At 45.2% G+C, this 23,287-nt stretch overlaps 1 protein-coding gene across 1 annotated transcript; it reads left to right on the plus strand.

Moving 5' to 3' along the window:
* Positions 1-80: 80 nt before the first annotated feature.
* Positions 81-21,164, plus strand: LOC308336961 (sterol-4-alpha-carboxylate 3-dehydrogenase, decarboxylating-like). Its single transcript, XM_080794891.1, has 5 exons — positions 81-160; positions 9,840-9,951; positions 13,194-13,352; positions 20,403-20,549; positions 21,074-21,164. The coding sequence occupies exons 2-5, from the start codon at positions 9,880-9,882 to the stop codon at positions 21,131-21,133; spliced, it is 438 nt and encodes a 145-aa protein (XP_080651017.1). The 5' UTR covers positions 81-160; positions 9,840-9,879; the 3' UTR covers positions 21,134-21,164.
* Positions 21,165-23,287: the final 2,123 nt, after the last annotated feature.

Below are 23,287 nucleotides of genomic sequence, written 5' to 3' on the forward strand. Positions count from 1 at the left end.
CACTGATTGGTTGAGCTGGCACCGCGCTGAGCCAATCCTCTCGGCGGAGGCATCTCGGCTGATCCTCTGCCCATGCGGGCGGGGAGAAAAAGGTGGCCGCCGGGGCCGGAGGTCTTTCGGTGCAAACGCCGAAGGCGCGCAGGGGGTCACCTACGGACGGGTAAGGATCACGACCTCATCCTTGGAGGCTGCCTTTCTAACGGCTGCTGGGCTGGAGAGGCGGGGACTGGGTGCGGCTTATCGGTCGGGGCTTTCTGAATTAGGGACCGAGGGGCCAGAGAAGACCGTGAGCTTGCGTGAGAGCGGAGACTGTGCTCAAGGGGCAGCCGAGACCCAGAGAAGGGAACGGGCGTGTCACAGAGTTTTAGACGACCGAGACTTAGAAACCGAATCCAGCCGAGGCTCTTACTTTGAGAGTGTCCGTTCTTGAGCACCGCCCCGTCCCCCGAACAGATTTTAAGAGACGATCACTTCTCTCTCCAGTGTAAGGCCAGCCCAGGAAGGTAAGGTGGGGATTTGGGAACGGACTTTGAAGGCAGTGAAAGAGATATGAGCGACCATGACGGAGAGGTCATCAAAATATACTCTTTTTGACACCTAAACACGGCCGAGACACTGTTGTGAGCAAAGTCACACAAGAGTTTTGGAAGTGTGAGGTGTTCTGTTTTTCTTTTTTTAATTTATTTTATTGTGGGTTTTGTTGTTGTTGTTTTTTTTCATCATGATAACTGCACTCTTTACTCCTTGTCATCTGTGTGACTCATCCCCTCGCCTGCTTCCCCTCTGGTGACCATCACTGTGTTCTCTCTAGTTAAGAGCCTGTTTCTTGGTATACCTCTCTTTTTACCCCCCTCCCATGTTCATTAGTTTTGTTTCTTAAATCCCACATATGACTGAAATCATATGGTATTTGTCTTTCTCTCATTTATTTCACCTAGCATAATATTCTCTGGCTACACCCATGTCATTGGAAATGGCAAGATTTCATTCCTTTTGATGGTTGAGTAATATTCCAGTGTGTACATAGACCATGTCTTCTTTATCCATTCATCAGTTGCTGCACACTTGGACTATTTCCATATCGTGACTATCATAAATAATGCTATAAACATCAGTGTGCATGTATCCCTTTGACTTTTTATTTTTGTTCTTTGGGTAAATACCCAGTAGTGCAATTATTGGATCATAGGCTATTTCTAGTTTTAATTTTTCTTTCAAGATTTTATTTATTTATTTGACAGACAGACAAGATGAGAAAGGGAACACAAGCGGAGGAGCGAGAGGGGAAGGGAAGCAGACTCCCTACTGAACAGGGAGCCCAATGCACGGCTCAGTCCCAGGATTCTCAAATCATAACCTGAGCCGAAGGAAGACGCCTAACGACTGAGCCACCCAGGCACCCCCATAGTTTTAATCTTTTGAGGAATGTCCATACTGTTTTCCAGAGTGGCTGCACCAGCTTGCATTCCCACCAGCAGTGCAAGAGGGTTCCCCTTCCTCCACATCCTCACCAACACCTGTTTCTTGTGCTGTTGAGTTTAGCCATTCTAGAAGCTGAGGTGATCCCTCATTGTACTTTTGATTTTTGCATTTCCCTGATGACGAGTGATGTTCAGGATATTTTCATGTGCCCGTTGTGCATCTGGATGTCTTCTTCACAGAAATGTCTGTTCTTGTCTTCAGCCCACGTTTTAGATTATTTGAGTTTTTTTGGAGGTTGGGTTGTATCAGTTCTTTATATATTTGAATATGAACCCTTTATCAGGTGTTTCATTTGCAAATATCTTCTCCCATTCGATAGGTTGCCTTTTAGTTTTGTTGATTGTTTCCTTTGCCAGTCAGAACCTTTTTATTTTGATGTGGCCCCATGTTTATTTTTGCTTTTATTGCCCTTGCCTCAGGAGACATACCAGAAAAATGTTGCTGTAGGCAATGTCAGAAAGATTACTGCCTGTGCTCTCTTCAAGAATTTTTATGGTTTCAGGTCTCACATTGATGTCTTTAATCCAAAGTTCAAGTTTATTGTTGTACATATTATAAGAAAGTGCTCCAGTTTCATTCTTCTGCGTGTGGCTGTCCAGTTTTCCCAACACCATTTGTTGAAGAGACTGTCTTTTTCCCACTGGACATTCTTTCCTGCTTTGTCATAGAGCAGTCGAGCCCATGGTTGTGGGTTTATTTCCGGGTATTCGATTATGTTTTATGGATCTATGTGGCCTATTTTAATACCAGCACCATACTGTTTTAATTACTACTATTTTGTAATATAACTTAAAATCTGCGATTATGATACCTCCGGTTTTGTTTGTTTATTTTCAAGATTGTTTTGGCTACTCGAGGTCTTTTGTCGTTCCACACAAATATTAGAATTGTTCGTTCTAGTTCTGAGAAAAATGCTGTTGGTACTTTGATCGCAATTGCATTAAATGTGTAGATTGCTTTTGGGTGGTATGGACGTTTAATAATATTTGTTTTTCCCACCCATCAGAATGGGATGTCTTTCCATTCTTTGCATCATCTTGAATTTCTTTCATCACTTTCTGCAGTTTTCAGAGTACAGGTCTTTCACCTTTTTGCTTAAGTATATTCCTAGATAGTGGATTGTTTTGGTGCAATTGTAAATGGGATTGTTTCATTAATTTCTCTTTCTGTCGCTTCCTTATTGGTACATAGAAATGCAGCAGATTTCTGTACATTAATATTATATCCTGTGACGTTATTGAATTCATTTATCAGTTCTCATAGTTTTGGGGTGGACTCTTTAGAGTTTTCTATATATAGAATGCCATCTGCAAACAGTGAAAGTTTTACCTCTTCCTTGCCAATTTGGACGCCTCTTATTTCTTTCTGTTGTCTAATTGCTGTGGCTAGGACTTCTAGTAGTGTGTTGAATAAAGTGACAAGACTGGACATCCTTGTCTTCTTGTTCCTGACCTTAGGAGAAAAGCTCTCAGTTTTTCCCCATTGACTGTGATGTTAGCTGTGCATTTTCCATATAAGGCCCTTAATATATTGAGGCATGTTTCCTCTAGACCTACTTTGTTGAGGGTTTGTTTTTTTTAAAAGATTTATTTATTTGTTTATTTGACAGAGAGAGAGAGATCACAAGCAGGCAGAGAGAGGGGGAAGCAGGCTTCCCGCTGAGCAAAGATCCTGATGTGGGGCTCGATCCCAGGATCCCGGGATCATGACCCGAGCCGAAGGCAGAGGCTTAACCCACTGAGCCACCGAGGTGCCCCGGTTTGTTTGTTTGTTTTTTTTTTTTTTTATCATGAATGGGTGTTGTACTTTGTTAAATGCTTTTTCTGCATCTATTGAAATAATCATATGGTTTTTATCCTTTCTCTTATTCATGTGGTATATCATGTAGATTGATTCGCAAATATGGAACCACCCTTGCGTCCCAGGAATAAATCCCACTTGATTGTGGTGTATGGCTTTTTTTAATGTATTGTTCAATTTGGTTTGCTAAGGTTTTGTTGAGGATTTGTTGCATCTACATTTGTGAGAGATACTAGCCTGTTCTCTTTTTCTGTGGTGTCTTTATCTGGTTTTGGTATCAGGGTGACACTGGCCACATAGAATGAATTTGGAAGTTTTCCTCCTCCTTGTGTCTTTTGGAATAACTTGAAGAGAGTATGTAGAATCTCCCTATGGAGCTCTCTGGTCTTGGATTTTTGCTTGTTCGGAGGTTTTTTTTGTTTGTTTTTTTGTTTGTTTGTTTTAAGATTTTATTTATTTATTTGACAGAGATCACAAGTAGGCAGAGAGAGAGGGGGAGGCAGGCTCCCTGCTGAGCAGAGAGCCCGGTGTGGGGCTCGATCCCAGGACCCTGGGATCATGACCTGAGCCGAAGGCAGAGGCTTTAACCCACTGAGCCACCCAGGCGCCCCATGTTCGGAGTTTTTTGATTGCTGATTGAATTTCGTTGCTGGTAATTGGTCTGTTCCAATTTTCTAATTTTTCCTGCTTCGTTTTGGTAGGTTATATGTTTCTAGGAATTTACCCGTTTCTTCTGAGTTGTCCAGTTTGTTGATATATAGGTTTTCATAATATTCTGTTACAATTTTTTGTATTTCTCTGATGTTGGTTGTCTTTTCTCCTCTTTCATTAGTGATTCGGCTTACTTGGGTCCTCTCTATTTTTGATGAGTCTTGCAGGAAGTTTATTGATTTTGTTGATCTTGTCAAAGAACCAGCTCCTGGTTGCATGCATGCTTGGAGAATTACAAGGGGGGTGTACAAGGGTATGGGCTGAAGCAGGGGAGCTGGAGATCCAGGATCTGCCCTCTGCAGCTAGCCCAGTGTAAGAGGGTTCCCAGCCCTTATGTGCTTCCCTTCTGGGCACTGGGGCATTATTTAGGGAGGCAGGGGACAGCATAACTCTCTCAGGCTGAGAAAGGCATGCAATATATTAGCATCCATTAAGTGAAAGTGTTTGCTGACCCTTTGCCCTTTTTTCCCGGGACTACTGAGTAAAGTCCAGACTCAGCCTGGCATCAGCCTCGTGCCCGGTTTTGCCTCTGCTAGTCCTTGTACACGGCGTCTCTCCGTACCCTGCTTCCCAGTCAGCGTGCGGGGTGGCAGCCTGGCAGAGCAGAGAAAACCACCACAAGTGCTGCCTTTGCTGTGTAACATCAGCGTGACTTTCGCCAAGTCTGCTGACCTCTCTAAGCCTGGGTTTCTCCTTGCTTTTGGGATCTTAATGGCCTAATATATTTAGATGTGAAAGGACTTGACATCTGGCAGCTTTTTGATCGGCTCTTTCCCCTTCCGGGCATGCCCAAAGCCTTAGACTTGGGTAAAATCCCTTCTCCACACTCCAGCCGGAGTGATGCTTCTGATCTTAACACTCACCCTGCTTGCAACTTCCTGGAGCTCCCCCATATCCTCTTGGTGTAACCCCTTAACCTGACACACAGCCCCTTCCTATTCTCAACCTTGTTGCCAGTCTTGCTTCACACTCGCTGTGACACAGCTTGTCCCAGTTGCCAGAATATGCTGGCTCTGTGTCATCACCTTGTCCTGGTGATGTCCCTGGCCATGGAATGTCTTTCAGGACACCCAGCCCCTGTTTGACTCACTCCTCCAGGGCCTTGAGAACTTGGCCTAGGGATCACCGTGGGCCAGCCTCCCTGCTCCGGGTGTACCTTTGTCAGAGCTCCGAAGCGCTTCCCCGGTTCTCCGCTGAGTCTGTCTCCCATACTACATCGTGGCCTTCCTGCTGCTGTGTCCTGTGCAGGTCCTGCTTGGCGGTGGCCAGCATCCTGGAAAAGAGTTGCAGCTCCCTTTCCCCTTGGGACTTACTTAAGGAACTCACCAAAGAGAGAAGATACTCCAGGTGGAGGGAACAACGTAAGACCAAGCTTGCAAGAGCGCTGATGGTTTTCTCAGGGGCCACCTCAAATTCAAAGCCAAGGCCCTTCTGTGTCCTAAAAAATAGACAAGCAGGGAGAAGAATGCCTGACAGAAACAACCAGATACCTCAGATCTATGAAAGGACAAGATTGCGCTAATTGAGTCCTTTAAGGAAGAACATTTTGCCTTGATTCCTGTTTGTAGTTTTCTTGTGCACACAGGCATTGTCTGTCCACAGACTAGAGTGGTGAACTTGTGGCTCGCCACATCATAGCTTCCAGCACTGACTCCATGGAAGACAGCAGGCAGGGTCCCTCTGAATTGCTCTGTATTTCATCTTTACAAAGAAGCTGATCTCCCATGTTTTCAAAGGAGAAAACACTTGTCTTTCTGTCTGGTTTGAAGTGGACAGGCTGTCCCTTCCTTTTGCCTCCAAGACAGTTGTTGGGACCTTGCCCCAGCAGGAGGGAGGAGATTGGGCTCACTTGGTCTCTTCCTAGATATTTTTTTTTAGTTCAAGGCTTTGTCCCAATGTGTATGGCGAGCATACACACTGGTTTTTAATGGGTTCAAAGACATAACTTTGTAAAGGAGACAGACTTGAGGCTTCTGATACGTGAATCTTAACAATCCATGTTGCTCTTTGGGGTCTTATGTTTCCCAATCAGAGCTGTTCTGAGCCCATTTCAAGAGGACAGTGGGGGCGCCTGGGTGGCTCAGTGGGTTAAGGCCTCTGCCTTCGGCTCGAGTCATGATCTCAGGGTCCTGGGATCGGGCCCTGCATCAGGCTCTCTGCTCCGCAGGGAGCCTGCTTCCTCCTCTCTCTCTGCCTGCCTCTCTGCCTAGTTGTGATTTCTCTCTGTCAAATAAATTTTAAAAATATTAAAAAAAAAAAGAGGACAGTGGGTGGCATCAAGTATATTTTATCAGCATCCATGTCCAGAATTCTTCATCTTGTAGAACTGACTCCCCACTTCCCCTCTCCTCCCAGCTCCTGGCACCCACCATTGTACTTTCTATGTGTTTAAATTTAACTCCTGTAAATACCTCATATAAGTAGAATCGTATAGTATTTATCCTTTTGTGACTGGCTTATTTCACTTAGCATAATGTCTTCAAAGTTCACCCATGTCATGGCATATTATAGAATGTCCTTCCTTCTTAAGGCTGAGTAGTATTCTACTGTGTGGTTGGGCCACATTTCCTTTATCTCTTCATCTGTCAAGTAATATTTAGGTTGTTTCCATTTTGGACATTGTGAATAGTGCTGTAATGAGCAAAGGAGGGCTAATGTTCATCTCTTCGAGATCCTGGTTTCAATTCTTTTGGATATATACCCAGGAGTAGAATTACTGTATCATATGATAGTTCTATTTTTAATTTCGTGAGGCTCTTTTATAACATTTTCCACAGGAGCTGTACCATTTTGCATTCCATCCAGCAGTGTGCAAGGCTTCCGGTGTCTCCACGTCCTCACCCACACTTCTCTTTTGACTTTTTGATAATGGCCATCGTGAGTGAACAGGAGTGAAGTGATATCTCATTATGGTTTTGATTTGCATTTCCCTAGTGATTAGTGACATTGAGCATTTTTTCCTGTACCTGTTGGCCATTTGTATGTCTTCTTTGGAGAAATGTCTATTCAAGTCCTTAGCCCATTTTTTAAAAACCCTTATTAGATATATGGTCTGTAGATGTTTCCTCCCATTATGTAGTTGCCAGAATTTGCTTCCTTTTTAAGGCAGAATAATACTGCATTTTGTTTATCTATTTATCCACTGATGGACCCTTGGGTCACTTCTACCTTTTGGTATTGTGAGTAGTGGTGCCAGTGAACAGAGGTGTACAATTATCTGTTCAAATTCTTGCTTTCGGTTTTGGGGGCTGTATACCCAGACATGGAATTCCTTGGTCCTATGGTGATTCTGTGTTTCATTTCCTGAGGAACCATATGCTCTCACATTCACAACGGCTTCGCCAACACTTGTCAATTTCTGTTTCCTCGGGTTTTTTTTTTTTTTTTATAATCGCCATCCTAATGGGTGTGAGGTGGTATCATTGTGGTTTTGATTTGTATTTCCCTAATCATTAGTGATATGGAAAATCTTCTCGTCTGCCCATTGGCCATCTGTAAAGTATATCTTTTTTGAAGAAATGTTTGTTCGATCAGAGTTGTTCTTGGTGTTCATTTTAACCTGAGTGTATATCAAATGGGGGCTTAGGTTGGAGGGGATCACCAGTGGAATCTGACTCATTTTCTGAGCTAGTCTTTGGTACCCTAGTCCCTAGAGACAACTAGAGTATCACCAACATTCTGAACTGGCTCATAGTGTTTTCAGACTTTAAAGTGATTGGTATATAATTTGAGACAGAGTAGATTTGATTTTGTTTTTGTTTCTACAGGGGATTGGTTTGCTGAGGGTTCAGTGAGCACTGAACAGTACGGATCATGGCAGCAAAATGGCCTTCTTTTACCTCCCAGATCTTTCCCTAGAGATCAAGCGGGGAACAGGCTTAAAGGCTTCTTGCTTTTCTTTTTTTTTTTTTTTTAAGATTTATTTATTTGACGGAGAGCGAGATCACAAGTAGGCAGAGAGGCAGGCAGAGAGAGAGGGGGAAGCAGGCTCCCTGCTGAGCAGAGAGCCCGATGCGGGGCTCGATCCCAGGACCCTGAGATCATGACCTGAGCCGAAGGCAGAGGCCTAAACCACTGAGCCACCCAGGTGCCCGGCTTCTTGCTTTTCTAACAGTACAGAGGATTATGGGATTGGCAGCTGTGCTATTTGGATTTCAGAACTGAAAGAATACTTGTTTTGATTTCCTGTGGCTGCTGTAACAAACAACCACGAACCCAGTAGCTTAAAACAGCAGAAATTTCTTCTCTCCCAGTTCTGGAGGCCAGAAGTCTGAAATGAAGGTACCTACAGAGCCGTGCTCCCTCTGCAGGCACTAAGGAAGGAAACTTCCTTGCCTCTTCTAGCTTCTGATGGCTCCAGGCGCCGGTTGGCTCATGGCCACATTACTGCAAAGACCAGCTGCCCTCTCGTTTCCTCACACTTCTTCAGGTATCTGGGAAATAGTGGGTATTGTGAGTGGAGCACTGTAGCAACCCACCGGCCCTCAGGGAAGCTCCTGCATTTTAGAGGGGTGTCTGCGTGGTAGGGAGCAGAGGGGGTCTGCTGTGCATCTGGAAAGGACATGAAAAGTGGAGTTTTGAAATACGTTTTCCTGATAACTTCCGTTATGATTTCAGAGATATGTTTCCCTAAAATGGTTCCCATGGGACATAGAGGTTCATAATATCCATTTCAAGGCCATCTCATCCACCCACAAAATCATTTCCTACAAGGACATGTGTGTGTGTGTGTGTGTGTGTGAGAGAGAGAGAGAGAGAGAGAGAGAGAGAGAGAGTGTGTGTGTGTGTGTGTGTGTGTGTGTGTGTAACTGGAGGCATGGAATTGGACTGGAGCAGTCAAGGTCTTTGAGATCCCAGCGTTGGCTGCCTGGCAGCCATCTTCTCACCAGTGAGTGTTCTCTGAATATGGCTTTTTGCAGGCAGTCCGATTGTTTTCTTTGTGACAGATTTCGCTGTCTCCAGATGTTATGAAATCCATGACTTAATAAGTACATTGACCACTATAAAGAAAACAGGTGTAAGACCGAATACAGCTAACCCAGACTGAACACTGCTCTTGGTTTGCAAGTCAGTATTGTGGGTGAATGGAGACAGGAGCATACCCTAAGGGCTGTCACAAAAGCTTCTCTTAGAAACCACTCTTCTGTTTGGCGGTGTGTGTCTTTGTCAGCCGATAGACTTTACTGTCTCCCGGTTGTGAGGTGCTCGGCGCTCACCATGCTGGGGCCACTTCCTGCGGGTTTCTGATGGTCACAGACACTGGGTCCTTCCACACCTTGTCAGGGTGGCTTTCATTTCACCGAGAAGAAGAGCTCTGTCTCCTGTTACACTCTAGCCCTCCCAGCAGCCCCTGCCCTAGCGTCATGGGGATGAGCACATCGTCCATTTAGGGGAAACTCAGCCGCAGCAAAGAGACAGGTTTGTGTCTAGTTTGTAGCAGGGCTGGCACCAGAACCTGGGACTCCTAAGGTCTGTGCATTTTGCCACCATACTACCGCAGCGTAATGATCAGTACAGACAAACGGGACGATTGGAGCATGTGAGCGCCGTGGAAAAAGCTACAGCGCCACAGGTGTTCCTTTTGTTGTAAATGATGAATGAAGTCCTTTAACTCACGTTTCACTCTGCCTCTAATCCAAGTGTATGGTGATTTATGGGCCCAGTTACACCCTTGCATCAGAGGGAAGCCCATCCAGCAGCGGCAAGGGGAGGGCTTCCTTTAACAGCAACAGCGGTGGTTCAGCTCTTCCTGAAAACTCGACGGGAATGGCATCCACAAAAACACGAACACCTAAAAGATGTTTCAGTCTTGTAACATGAATGTCTCTAAATATGTCTTTATGAAGAGAAAACTTCATCACAAGCATAACCATATTCGGAGCTGAAATGGACCAAGCATTTGACGAGCCAGTGAGAGACCACAGCACCCGGACACATTGGACAGAAGACATTCCCAGTGTAAGTACGACATGAAAAAGATTAGCCAAAACCAGGTAAGGGGAAAGTCAAGCACACATACACTACCAGCAAACCATTGATACTAGCTGTGGGTCAAAAATTGTATTTGGTACATTTATTTAATCAATCAACGTTGACTTTTTATATAAGATACATATATATTTATTTAAGGTACCAGTTACTTACTGCTGTGTAACGATGTCAGAACGTAGTGGTTTCAACATCCATTTCTTTGTTCATGATGCTGTGATTTGAGCAAGTGTCAGAAAAGACTTGAAGGAATTGTTAGGCCCCCCTGGAGGTTCTTTGTGTAGATCTGCAGATGTTGGGTTTGACTCTTTGACTCACTTTTAATGAATGCTAACACTTCAGAAATGAAATCACATCGAGGTAAAATGTGTTTGTATCTAATGTTAATAAATTATAGATGCCCAGGAGGTTCCCTGGACCACCAGATCATCCTGGCCTTCGTGTGTAGCTCAGAATAAAACCTCTAACATGCCTCTGTTAGTTGAAGGTTAATGTGAGAGTCTAGTTGCCAAAGAAATGTAGATTTCAATGGTTGTATCAGTGGCGTTCTTTGTCATTGGCTGACTTGATAAGAAGTAGAAGTTATAAATTTGAACTACTAAAATAAAAAGAATACTTTCATCTTACCTTATAATATATTCTATGTAAGACTTCTGAAAAGAGGCCCACTGCTAGAGACGAAGGAAAACAGAACAGGTTAAAAAAAACCCAGGGGCCTAAACCATTCTCTTAGCTCAAGATCATAGCGCAATTGAAATCATTCGGATGGCTTTCTTTTCTGTTCTTAAAACTCTTTCCAAGAGGTTGAGTTTGTAATTCCCCTGAGTAACCCATTCTTGTGTCTCACTACCTGATTTCAGTTTGGAGTGGCTAGAACACATTCCTTCTTGTCCGCTGTGCCCACTTCCTCTGCATCATCATTCGTGGCCGTAAAAAGCAAGTAGTTATCTCACACTCTGTCTAACTGTGTCGTATTACGGGTGTGATTGGAGACATTGCCCCATCGCATACCCGACGTCTCTGAGATAAATGCCAGTTAAGTTCCCATCATTACAAAAGTCTCTCCCCCTCCCCGCCCACAAACATGCTCTCCCCTTCTCTCTCAAATAAATAAATTAAATCTTTTTTAAAAAAAAGGATTGTCCACGTTTAAAATCATGAAATGAAATTACACTGGACATAATAGAAAGATTATTTGATTTTTTTAAAATTAGACATCAAACTTTGAAAGAACTGTAACTAGAGATGCCTGATAATATAACCAAAATAATCTGAAATCCTTTGGGATACTATCAGAACACGTCTAGTCTGAACGCCTTTGGATTCAGGCAGACTTTTAGTAAACCATTAAAAATCAGTTTGGGGAGCAGGGAGGCTTGGAGTTACCTAAAAAAAACTGCATTTTCCTGTACAGCTGACTTGAGTAAAGGAGAAGCGGTAGCCCACATGAGGATCAAATGGATCAAATCCATTAGTTTGCCTGTGTCCTGCAGAAAGTCAAAATTTGAATCAAAGTGCAAATTATTTACCATGGTATGATGACATGTATATGGGAGTAATCAGAACAAAACCTAGACAGAAATGGGTTCAAGAGATCATTTGGTGGGGGATGGGATGGCAAGGCTGGTTATGTCAGTAGATTATGCAGGCCCGAACCAATGATGCCAAAGCTCCAGAGCCATCTCCAGGTGGCCCAAGGGACTCCAGTAAAGATGCCAGCCTGGATAGGACACCAGGTTGAAGGGGTGAATGTGTAGAAGGGACCCTGGCACCTCCTGAGCCTCCTGCATATCTCAGTCGTATAGGTATTTAAGGAATAAATAGAGGGGTTGGTTGATTGTTTTCTAATCAGGAGCAGAATTTCTTTTTTTTTTTAAACATCTTAATTTTAGTTTATTTTTTTCATGTTCCAAGATTCATTGTTTATGCACCATACCCAGTGCTCCATGCAATCCGTGCCCTCCCTCATACCCACCACTAGGCTCACCCATCCCCTCACGCCCCTCCCCTCTAAAACCCAGAATTTGTTTCTCAGAGTCCCCAGTCTCTCATGGTTCCTCTCCCCCTCTAATTTCCCCCAACTCCCTTCTCCTCTCCATCTCCCCATGTCCTCCATGTTATTCCTTGTGCTCCGCAAGTAAGTGAGACCATATGATCATTGGCTCTCTCTGCTTGACTTAGTTCACTCAGCATCATCACCTCCAGTCCCACCCATGCTGATGCAAAAGTTGGGTAGTCATCCTTTCCGATGGCTGCGTAATATTCCATTGTATGTATGGACCCCATCTTTAATGTCTTTCGTTTCCACGCTCCCAGCTCTGATGAGCTTTGTCATCTTCAGGAAGCCCAGATACGGTTTCCAAAAGACCCCCAAGGTGTGCCTTCAGAGACACTTGGAGCCGGCTCGATCAGTATGCAACAGACACAGTTTTACACTGCCTCCCCGGTGTCAGAGTATTGAAGTGCCCACATCTGGTGCTCTGTCCTTCCCTTATCCCCAGTTAGCAGAATTGGAATGTAACTAAGAAAGGGCACATGTTGCAGAAGCTGAAATGTAAACACCACGGCTCTTCCTGATACCTCAACTGGCTCAGGGCTCGGAGAAGGGAGAACAGAGTCCTGGGCCTGGCTGATTAACAGTTTACTGACCCTCCCTGCAACCCCTCAGAGGACATCCTACCAGACAGCAACAGTCTTGGATATACTAGGGCAGGGAGTGGGTAGGCAGTAAGCCTGAGGTCAAGCAGCCCAGCCCTGGACTGGTTAGGGAGGGAAAGGGGCTTTGTCCTGTGAGCATAGAGACCTTGCTTTCTTCTCTCTGATGGTTTAAGTGGACATTGTCAGTTGAGTGGGTGGCATGTTGTTCTGTTTTGTTTCTGTTTCTTATGCCTTAAAAGTGCCCAGGGATCTGTTATTAGGAGCAAGAAGCTATCGCTTTGGGGTTTTTTGTATTGTGCAGTTTTGATCTTGGGTAGTTTCATTTTTTTCAGAGATACCTCCTGCTCCTTTCGTTAAGTGTGTGGTGTGCACATATGAGATCGTTCACTCCCGCCACATCTATCTCGGTCTCATTTGCTCTCTCTCTTTCCTTCTTAACTGACCCCAGGAGATGAGGGTACCACTGGCGATAGAGCACCAGAAGTTCAAACAGCTGGACGCGCTTTCTAGCTTCCAGTGCTCACGTACCACCTACCACCCCTTTCTTTCTGCAGGCCACTAAGTGCACAGTTATCGGAGGTTCTGGATTCCTGGGGCAGCACATGGTGGAGCAGTTGCTGGCAAGAGGCTACACTGTCAATGTATTTGATATGCGGCAGGGGTTCGACAATCCCCGGGTGCAGTTCTTCCTGGGAGACCTCTGCAGCCAACAGGTAATGCACCACCCAGCCTTGTCAGGGTTCCACAGGCCCCTTCCCTTCCCCAGAAGGAAACTACCAGGCCTGCCCGACTCACAGGTCAGCCACATTGTTTCCAAAAAAAAACACGTTTTTGAAAAATTTTGAAGTTACAGGAAAGAACTTAACCCACGTTCGGTCAGTACAACTCTACTCTGTCACGGTACTGGGAAAGCGGCTGAGCTCCGCGCATGAATGAGTGGGTGTGGCCATGGGCCAGGACACCTTCATTTGCAAACAAAGAGTATTCCATTGGCCTTGGGACAGACAGCATGGGTCAGGGCATGCACCCCCATGCAGTTGAAAATCTGTGTACAACTTTTGACTCCGCAAAAGCTTGGGGAGTCCCCAATAATCTACTCTTGGCCAGAAGCCTTACTGATAACATAAACAGTCAATTAGCACACATTTTGTGTGTTGTATGTATTATATACTATATTCTTTTTTTTTTTAAGATTTTATTTATTTATTTGACAGACAGAGATCCCAAGTAGGCAGAGAGGCAGGCAGAGAGAGGAAGGAAAGCAGGCTCCCTGCTGAGCAGAAAGCCCGATGTGGGGCTCGATCCCAAGACCCCGGGATCATGACCTGAACTGAAGGCAGCGGCTTAACCCACTGAGCCACCCAGGTGCCCCTATACTATATTCTTACAATAAAGTAAACTACAGAAACGAAAATGTTATGAAGAAAAACATAAGGAAGGGAATCGAAACAAAAATTTGAAAAAGAAAACCATAAGGAAGAGAAAATACATTCACGGTACTGTACTGTGTTTATGTAAAAACCACATATAAGGGGACCCGTGCGGTTCAGACCCGTATTGTTCAAGGGTCCCCTGTAATGCCCAGAAGTGCAATTGCTGGGTTTCAGGAGTTTTTTTCTTTGAGATTTGCTTCACATTCTGTAAATTTAACATTTTTAAAAGATACAACTCAGTGGTTGTTAGTGTATCCACAGAGTTGTGTGACCATCGCTTCTATCTCATCTCCCGTCTCTCTGGAGGTGCCTATCTAAGTGGAGTGATGCGATATCTGTCCTTTTGTGACTGGCTTCTTTCACGGAGCATCACGTTTGCAAGCTTTATCTGTGTCATAAGGGTATTAACATTTTGAATTTTATTAGATGTTGCCCTATTGCTCAGCAAAGCTGCTCTGCCAATTTTCCATTCACACCAGCAGCGTGGTAGGTAGGATCGCCATTATTGCACGTCTTTGCCAGCATCTGATGTAGTTAGGCTTTCTGGTGTCACCATTCTGAAAGGTGTGGAATGGTACCTAGGTGAGGCTTACAGGCATGTGCCCTCCCTGTTCAGGATGCCAGGCTCTGTGCTCTTTGTTGATGGTCTGTGAGGTTGCCTGTCAGTGACCTTTGTCCATTTGTGCTTGGCTTACCTTGTTTTTCTGATGGCTCTGTAATTCCTTTCTATCTGGAATGCTGTGTCACAGATAGCTTCCCTTAGCCCATCGGTGATCTTTTTTTCTTGGCTTTGGCATCCTTTGCTATGGTTTTGTTACTTTGAATTTTAAGATACGGCTTCCCCTCCAGGCTGTTTGCCCTCCCACACTGCCCACGCCTCTGAGCCTGGAGATGGGGTCGAAGTCTTCCTTGTTTGTCATTGCCACTTCCTCACTGCCCTGAGGTCCCTCTGGCTGTGCGGGGGATGCCGGCAGACTGTACATGCCCCGGTGCCCTTCCCTGTGACAGTGCTGCATGGACACCTGCTCCCTTGCCCAACTTTCCCAGGTGGCTCCTTCTCATTTCTCAGTGATTTTAGTTCCTGGCTGAGGTCAGCCTTGTCATAATTGCTAATGAGCTCAGTATCCACACACATGACCCTGCCTCCTCTCATTCACTCCTCTCGGCCTCCACGCCTGTTGTCGTCCCCTGCCCCAGAGCCTGTTGTCACCAGTAAATGTGTCCTCTCCACGATCTCACTTGCAGGCCCTCCACTCTGGGCACCACCTACTGTCTTTCTAGTTCAGGCCCCCTAATACCTGCGCTGTACCAGCTCGGTACACACCCAGACATCGGGCTCCTTGCCACTGCCCTTCCCCCCGTTTGTGTCCTCACTGCCGTGGAGTCCATGACTGACTTGCTGTCTTGCATAACACTTAGCCGCCTTGCCTCTTTCTTCTTGTCTCTATCGTCAGTCAGGGCGCTCCAGAGAAACAACCAGTAAGGTGCGTGTGTATGTAGATAGAGAGGAAGCGGCTGGGGGGGTGGAAATAGAATGAGATTTAATGAAAGAAGTTGGCTCGTGTGATTGTGGGGCTGGCAAGACAAATTTGCAGGGAAGCCAGCAGGCAGGAGACTCGGGCGAGACGTGCTGCTACAGTCCTGGGGCAGAATTTCTTCTTACAGAAACCTCACGGTTTGCTCTTAAGGCCTTTTGAGTGAGTAGATGAAGCCCACCCAGAGTACGGAGGATACTCTCCGGTCCTTAAAGTCAGCTGGTGACAGGTGTTAACCACAGCTGTGAGATACCTTTACAACAGTACCTAGACCAGTGTTAGATGGAATAACTTCCTCGGCGTAACCCCAGCCGTGTTTAAATCTGATTCCCCCTCCTCCCTGGGAGCCTCTGGGCAGCTGACCAGGGCTGGAGAAGTACAAGGTTTCTGCCTCTTTCTAATGACCACGGCCTTCAGCCAGCCCCACTGGGGATTCTGGCCTTCTTCTCCCGCATCAGCAATGGGTCCTTCTCCACCCAGTCCTAGCCAACAACACGCGGACACGTTGCAGAAGCACCCATCTTAAGAAAGCAAAATGCCCTGATGTGCACTCCCACTTCTCTCCGCCGTCACAGGAGAGCTCGGAGAGCCATTTGCCCTTGCCACCTGTGATTGCGTCCTTCCACTGTCTGTTACAAGCACTCCCGTGAGGTTGTCACCAACAACCCCTGTCGCAGCCACCAAGGACCTGGAGGCAACCAGATCCAGTGGCCAAGCCTAGGACACCCCACTTGCCCATTTCTCCTCCTGCCATTCTGCCTCATTGGCTCTGTAATATCTGAATGTGGCAGGCTCCAGAGCTCACTGCTTACATCTCTTTCCTTCTGTGAGCATACTCGGTGTCCTAGCAAAACCCTCCATCCCCGGCTCACAGACGAAGTACAGTCTGGGAGCTGACAGGCTCCAGCTCGAGATCTGCAGCCTGTAGCTCTGCTGGACTCGTGTCCGTCCAGCTGCATGCTGGACATCTCTGTGTGGATACATAATAGACATTTGTACTTGCCGTGTTCACAGTTCAGCTCCTGGTTCCCTGCTGCGAGTCCCCGCCCCCACTACAGCGAACCTACTAAAGTCCTGTCCGTCTCAGTAAATGGCCCACTCTGTCCTCCCAATTGCTTTGGCCAAAACCATTAGATTTACCCTTGATTCCTTTCTCTTGTACCCTCCATCCCATTCATCAGCAGATTGTGTCGATTGAACTCTCAGAATAGATCCCCAATCCAGCGACTTCTCACTCCTTCCTTTGTTACCGTGCTGGTCCCAGCCACCACCTTGTTAATGCGTGAGTCAAATCGTGATGCCCCTCTGTTCAGAAGCCTCCAGTGGTCCAGTTCTGTTTAGTGCAAACGTATAAGCCCTTATCATCACCTTCGAGGCCCTGCGTGATCTGCCTCCCTCCCTCTCTGGCCTCACCCTGTCCTATACTCACTCAGTGCCCCAGGCACGCTGGACTCTTTCCTACTCCTCAAACTCACCAACTGAGTTTCTGCCTCAGGACCTTTGTACTCACTGCTCTTTCCGCCGGGAGTGCTCTTTGTGAACCACAGAGTTTGCTCCCTAAATTTGTTTAAGTCTTTCCAGATCACCTTTATTCTACCTTAGCTTTCTGTATGACACTTGGTACTACCTGATGTACCCTGTGTCTGCTGGTTTCTCTGCCCACCGCCCTCACAGAAGATAAGCTCCATGAAGGCAGGGATATAGTCTCTTGGGATCACTGCTGGCTCCCCTCAAAGGAGATGAGGCTCCGTAGCAAACTTCAGCTTCCCTCCAAACTGCTCCTGTGATGGTGTTGCTAGTATTTGTTTACAGATTTGTTGTAAACACAAACTCAAAGCGAGACCCGCCACCATGGTGTGTTGCTCTCAGGCACCTGCAGAGACAAGAAGAGAGTCGCCCTTAACCGGGGCCAGAGTTTGCCAGACCAACTTGGTGAAGACAGACATGGGCAAGGCCGAGACCGCAACGATGGATCATGAAGTCCAAACTCAGGAGGCCGTGAAGAGGGTGAAGGACATTCAGAAATGGGTGTGAGAGTCACCGCTTGGGTTTTGTGCCGTATTCTTGAGTTCATTCATCAGTACTTCTTATTCCCTGTTTCTTTCTCCCAGGTTCCTTCCTCTTCTTCCTAAAGCATTTCCTTCAGCATCTCTCACTGAATATCTGGGCACTGAGCTTTCCGAGTCCTCGTGTGCCTGAGAATGTCTTTATTTCACCCTCTCTCATAAATGCTGATTTGCTGGGAGGGGGGGCGGAATTTTAGGTTTATAATTATTCCTCCCAGTGCTCAATCTGATCATCATTCCTTTGAGGGTCAGCTGGGTTTTCCTCTCGTGCCTTTTAGGATTTTCTTTTTTATCCCATGTGTTTTGTAGAGAATATGTCTAGGTCTATGTTTTAGTTTTATATTTTAAAACCTACTCAACAGCTCGTGGGCCTTAAAAATCTGAGGACTCATGCCTTTCCTCATTTCTGGAAAATTCTTCAAATATTGACTATACCTCCATTCTCTCTTTTGTTTCTTTCTGGAAGCCTTACCGGACATACAGTAGAGTCTTTATTATAATCTACATGTCTGTTAGTTTCTCCCTCATATGTTCTTTCACTTTCTGTCGTTGTAATATTTTATAGGTTTCCTGTTTCGTGTCCACTCATGGACAGTCTTGCTTCACCTATATCCCCACCCCACCCTCAGATTATTTTGAAGCCAATCCTAGGCACCATTATCATTTTTCTATAAATATTTCAGTATTTGTCTCTAAAAGATAAGGAGCCTTTTTAAAGATTTACTTATTAATTTGAGAAGGAAAGAGCATGAGTGGGGGAGAGGCAGAGGGAGAGGGAGAGAATCTTAAGCAGACTCCACACTGAGCGTGGAGCCCAGGGAGCTTGATCATCTGTTTCTTTTTACTTTTCTGATGTGGGTCCTACTAAATTTAAAGTCACAGCTGTGCCCTGTATTACTATATTTCTAGTGGACTAAAAGCTGGATATGACTTGGTTCCACCAATAGCAATCAGCAGATCTAATGCTCAGATTTTCATTGCTAGACACAATTGCCCATAAAAGAAAACAGGGCCCCCATTCAGGACTGTGAGCGGGGGTGGTCCAAGTGAGCCTGAAACGTTTTCTTAGGACAGAATTAGGAAGTGCTCAGAGGCACCTGGGTGGCTCAGTCCATTAAGTGTCCGAGTCTTGATCTCAGCTCAGGTCTTGATCTCAGGGCTGTGATTTCAAGCCCTACATTGAGCTCCATTCTGAACATGGAGCCTACTTTTTTTAAAACGTGTTCAAAAACTAATGGGAACATATCAAAAGAATGCAAGAACCAACTTCAAGAACCCCCACTGGCCAAATTTGGGACGTTTTAAGCCTCACAAAAGACAATAGTAGTGGATTGTAATGCATTGAATAAAATAAGAACCCATGTGTCCATGGAAATGCTAAAAAGAAAAATTATATAGAGGAAGGGGAACATCTACGTTACAGAGGAATGTCAACTAATAAAAGTAAAAATTAGGATTTTACCATTTTGCAACCAGGATGTTAATAATTGTTCCAGGCAAGAATCATCACTGATTGTTTCAGATTCAAAGAGACAGAAGAGCTAGGAGGACTAAATGTAATATGATCTGTGACTGGATCCTGGATCGAAATATAAAAATGCCTTTAAAGGACATTATTGGGACAATGGGGGAAATTTGTATATAGACTGATTATTGGAAAAGAGTGTCCTATCCTGTAACCTTTCTCGTATGTGATCATTATTTAACAGTATTTAGGAAAATGTCTTTGTTGTTAGAAGATACATAGTGAAGAGCTTAGAGGCAAAGTGGCACATTGCCTGCAACTCACTCTCTAATGGTTTCAAAAAAAAATCATATGTCCATTATCTACACAAAGACAATTATGGAAAAATATTAATAATCATTGAATCTAGGCACATAATTCACGATTGTCTTTCTTTGAGTAATGTTAATCTATTGATGGTCATTCTTAGATCTTACTACCGAATGAACGTTTCAGAAGATGGTGACATGCTATCTTTCTTTATTGATCCAGTTCTTTACTCGTTAGTTTATAGAACGAATTCTTTTTCTTACTGGTGATCAAATTGTCCCTTCTTGGGACAGTGAGAGCCTCTTCAAGTTGACTCTTGAGTCCTTTTGACAGGACCCCAGGAGTCTTGGCTAGCTTCCTTACTTTTTGATTTGACAAGGTGTTCCTGGCTTTTCTTGTCTATTTCCTGCCCCAGATCTGCAATCAGCCATTGCTCCCAGGAGTTTTGGTTCCTTTTAGCAGTAAATCAAACGGACGTGTTTTCATTCCCTTTCGGCTTGCTGTCCTATATGTATTTTCACAGAAAGGGATACTCCTTGCATTGGCTATTTGCACCGTCTTTCATGGTATGGAACTTTTTCATATGAATCATAATTTGTATCTATTTTCCCAAGAGTTTTACTCCCAGGTGTCCTGTATTGTCACACACGCCCACCCCCATGGTGCACGGAGGTACAGATATTACCTTCTTCTGGATCCCACAGGTTTCTAAAGCCCTAACCCAGTTTTTATTGGGGACCAGTCAATGGAGAGAGGCAATTGAAGGGACAACATGGTTTCTATCCTAGGTGCTTTGTTTGACTCTTTTACAGTGAGATGTATTTTCATGTTAATTACAGAATTATAAAAGGGCAAGACACCTACATGCCACAGATTGGACAATGGGAATGTGAGGAGGCTGTTTACTTGTCTAAAGCGGGAGTGATTTTTTTTTTGTCTTTGTTTGCTTTTCCAGGATCTGTACCCAGCTCTGAAAGGTGTAAGCACAGTTTTCCACTGTGCATCACCCCCACCATCCAGTAACAACAAGGAACTCTTTTATAGAGTGAATTACATTGGCACCAAGAATGTCATTGAAACTTGCAAAGAGGCTGGGGTTCAGGTAAGGGGAAAGCTGAGTGAGTGCTGTCAGGAGCATGTCATGGCCCTTTCTAAGTGTGGGAGCCAGGATTCTTCTTGTTCTCTTCCTGGGCCTAGCCAGGCTTGCTTCCAAAAGTGTTAGGCAGATTCTAGAAACTGAGTTCTATTTGCTGCTGGGCCGATGTGAGCTGCATGTCAGTAGACCATTTGAGGACCCTAAGGCTTATTAGTCTTTGGTTAAAGAGCCATAAAAGTGTCGCTATTGCTTTTATTTTTTATTGTGCTTAAATAAATGTCATACAATTTACCATTTTAACCATTTTTTAAAAGATTTTATTTATTATTTGACAGAGAGAATGGGAGAGCACAGGCAAGGGGGAGTGGCAGAAGGAGGGTCAGAGAGAGAGGGAGAAGCAGGCTCCCTGCTGAGCAGGGAGCACAACATGGGGCCCTATCCCAGGCCCCTGGGATCACGATCTGAGCCAAAGGCAGTCGCTTAACCAACTGAGCCCCCCAGGCGCCCCTTAACCATTTTTTAATTTACAGCTCAGTGGCATCAGGTGCATTCCTATTGCTGTGCAAACATCCCCACCGTCCTTCTCCTGAACTGTCATCTTCTCAAACTGAAACTCCGTCCCCATTAAGCATCAACTCCCCACCCGCTCCTCTCCAAGCCCTTGGTACCTACCGTCCTACATTCTGTTTCCATGAATCTAGAGATGTCAAAGAAGTGGACTCATAAACGGTATCTGTACCTTTCTGTCTAACTTATTTCACTCAGTGTGATGTGTTGTAGGTTCATGCATGTTGTACCATGTGTCTGAATTTCCTTTTTTTTTTTTTTTTTAACCGCTGAATAACATTTCATCGCGTGGATAGACCACATTTTGTTTAGCCATTCATCCACCAGTAGTCACTTGGGTTGTTTCCACTTTTGAGAAAGTGTTGTGCATCGTGCTGCCAGGAGCATGGCATGTCTCTGCTTGCAGTTCTTTTGGGTAAAGACCCGGAAGTGGAATTCCTGCGTCAGGCAGTCATTCTGTGTTTAACCTTTCAAGGAACTGCCATACTGTTTTCCAGACTTTGCCTCTATTTTCAAACTATTTACTTTTCACCAATAGAAACCCGTTATAACTCAGACCTGAGGAGCTATAAATTTTTGCCATGTGCTTTGTTACAAACGGGTTCTCGGGCTCACCCTCATGGGGCCCCCGGCCCAGCAAGAACATCTGAGGAAAGAGCTCTTCAGGGTGGCCTCAGTGCCCTGGAAAGGAAGGATCGGGGTCCAAACCACCCCTTATGCTTTGCAAATGGCAAGACACTTTGCCCTGCAGTTGTCACCTGATTTGCTCCTCGATAGGTAACCGGGAGCTACTATTGTCACTTAAGAGGTGAGGAAATAGCCCTTTGCTAGTAAATGAAAGAGGTGGGACTCAGATCAGACCCTCTGATGGCAAATCACGGCCTCCTTAGTCTACACCATGCTTGTGTAACTAGAGCTCTGGAATTTCCTGGCTGCTGTTTTTTAAATGGAATAACCTTGTTATCCAGAAAAGATTCAGGAATGACATAGCACCCATATAACCATCACAGCATTTCAGTAACATCACCGGTGGAATTGAAGTTCTGTGCGTATCCATTCTCGAGGCCTTTGCTGTCCTTGCCCACCCCTGGGGAACCAGTGTTCTGAATTCGGATTTATCGTTGCTGTTTTGCTCCAGGTGCAGCCACAATATAAGTTATCAGTTTCTATAAAATTAAAAACTTTATAGAAATGATATCTTGACTCTATCTTCCTGCAACTTGCTTTTTTCCCCCAGTGTTATGTTTCTGAGACGTACCCATCTCGTGCTCCCTCTATCCCTCCCTCCCTCACTCTCTCGAATGAAAAGAAAAAGGAAAAAAATGGCTTTCATGTTGTATTTAGGAAGCATTCGGTAAGAGTGAAATCAAAAGATTATTTGGTTTGGGGTTTTTTCCCCAAAGGTGTAAAGTGTTACTTTGCACATTTAAATCTTTAATCCACCAGGAATTTGCGATTCTATATGGTCTGAGGTACCGATTGAGTTGTTGTTGTTCGGCACCATTTATCCCGTGATCCACCCTTTCCTCCCGCCGGCGCCCGTCCTGCACACCGCAGGCGTCGGTGCCTCGCGCGGTCTGTTGCAGCCCTCCCTGCTGCGCGCTCGGCCTCCGCCTGGGCCCGTGCCACCACGCTCTGCCCTCACAAGGAAGCCATAGGGTGAATGTCAGTAACTGCTGGGACAAGCCACCCCCAGCCAGCCGTGTTCTTCAGAATCTGCCCGGCTATTCTTAGCTCCCCGCTCGTCCATCTAAATTGTAGAATCAGCCTGTCAAGTTCCTCTTGGAATCATGACTGTAACTGCATCAAATTTAAAGGCAGTTTGAGAGAGCACAGATACCTTGCCGATACTGAGTCTCCATATCCATAGACACATCATCTCTCTCTCGCGCGAATGCCTTTTAATACTTTTACCCTTTACTTTAGAAAGGTTTAGCACATCCTCTGTCAAGTTTATCCCTATGTACCTAATTTTTGGTTATTGAAGTAATATCTTTCATATTACATTTTTAAGGGGCGCCTGGGTGGCTCAGTGGCTTAAAGCCTCTGCCTTCGGCTCAGGTCATGGTCCCAGGGTCCTGGGATCGAGCCCCACATCGGGCTGTCTGCTCCACAGGGAGACTGCTTCCTCTTTTCTCCCTCTCTGCCTGTCTCTCTGCCTACTTGTGATCTCTGTC

This window comes from Martes martes (genome assembly GCF_963455335.1).
Source record: "Martes martes genome assembly, chromosome: X".
Lineage (NCBI taxonomy): Eukaryota > Metazoa > Chordata > Mammalia > Carnivora > Mustelidae > Martes > Martes martes.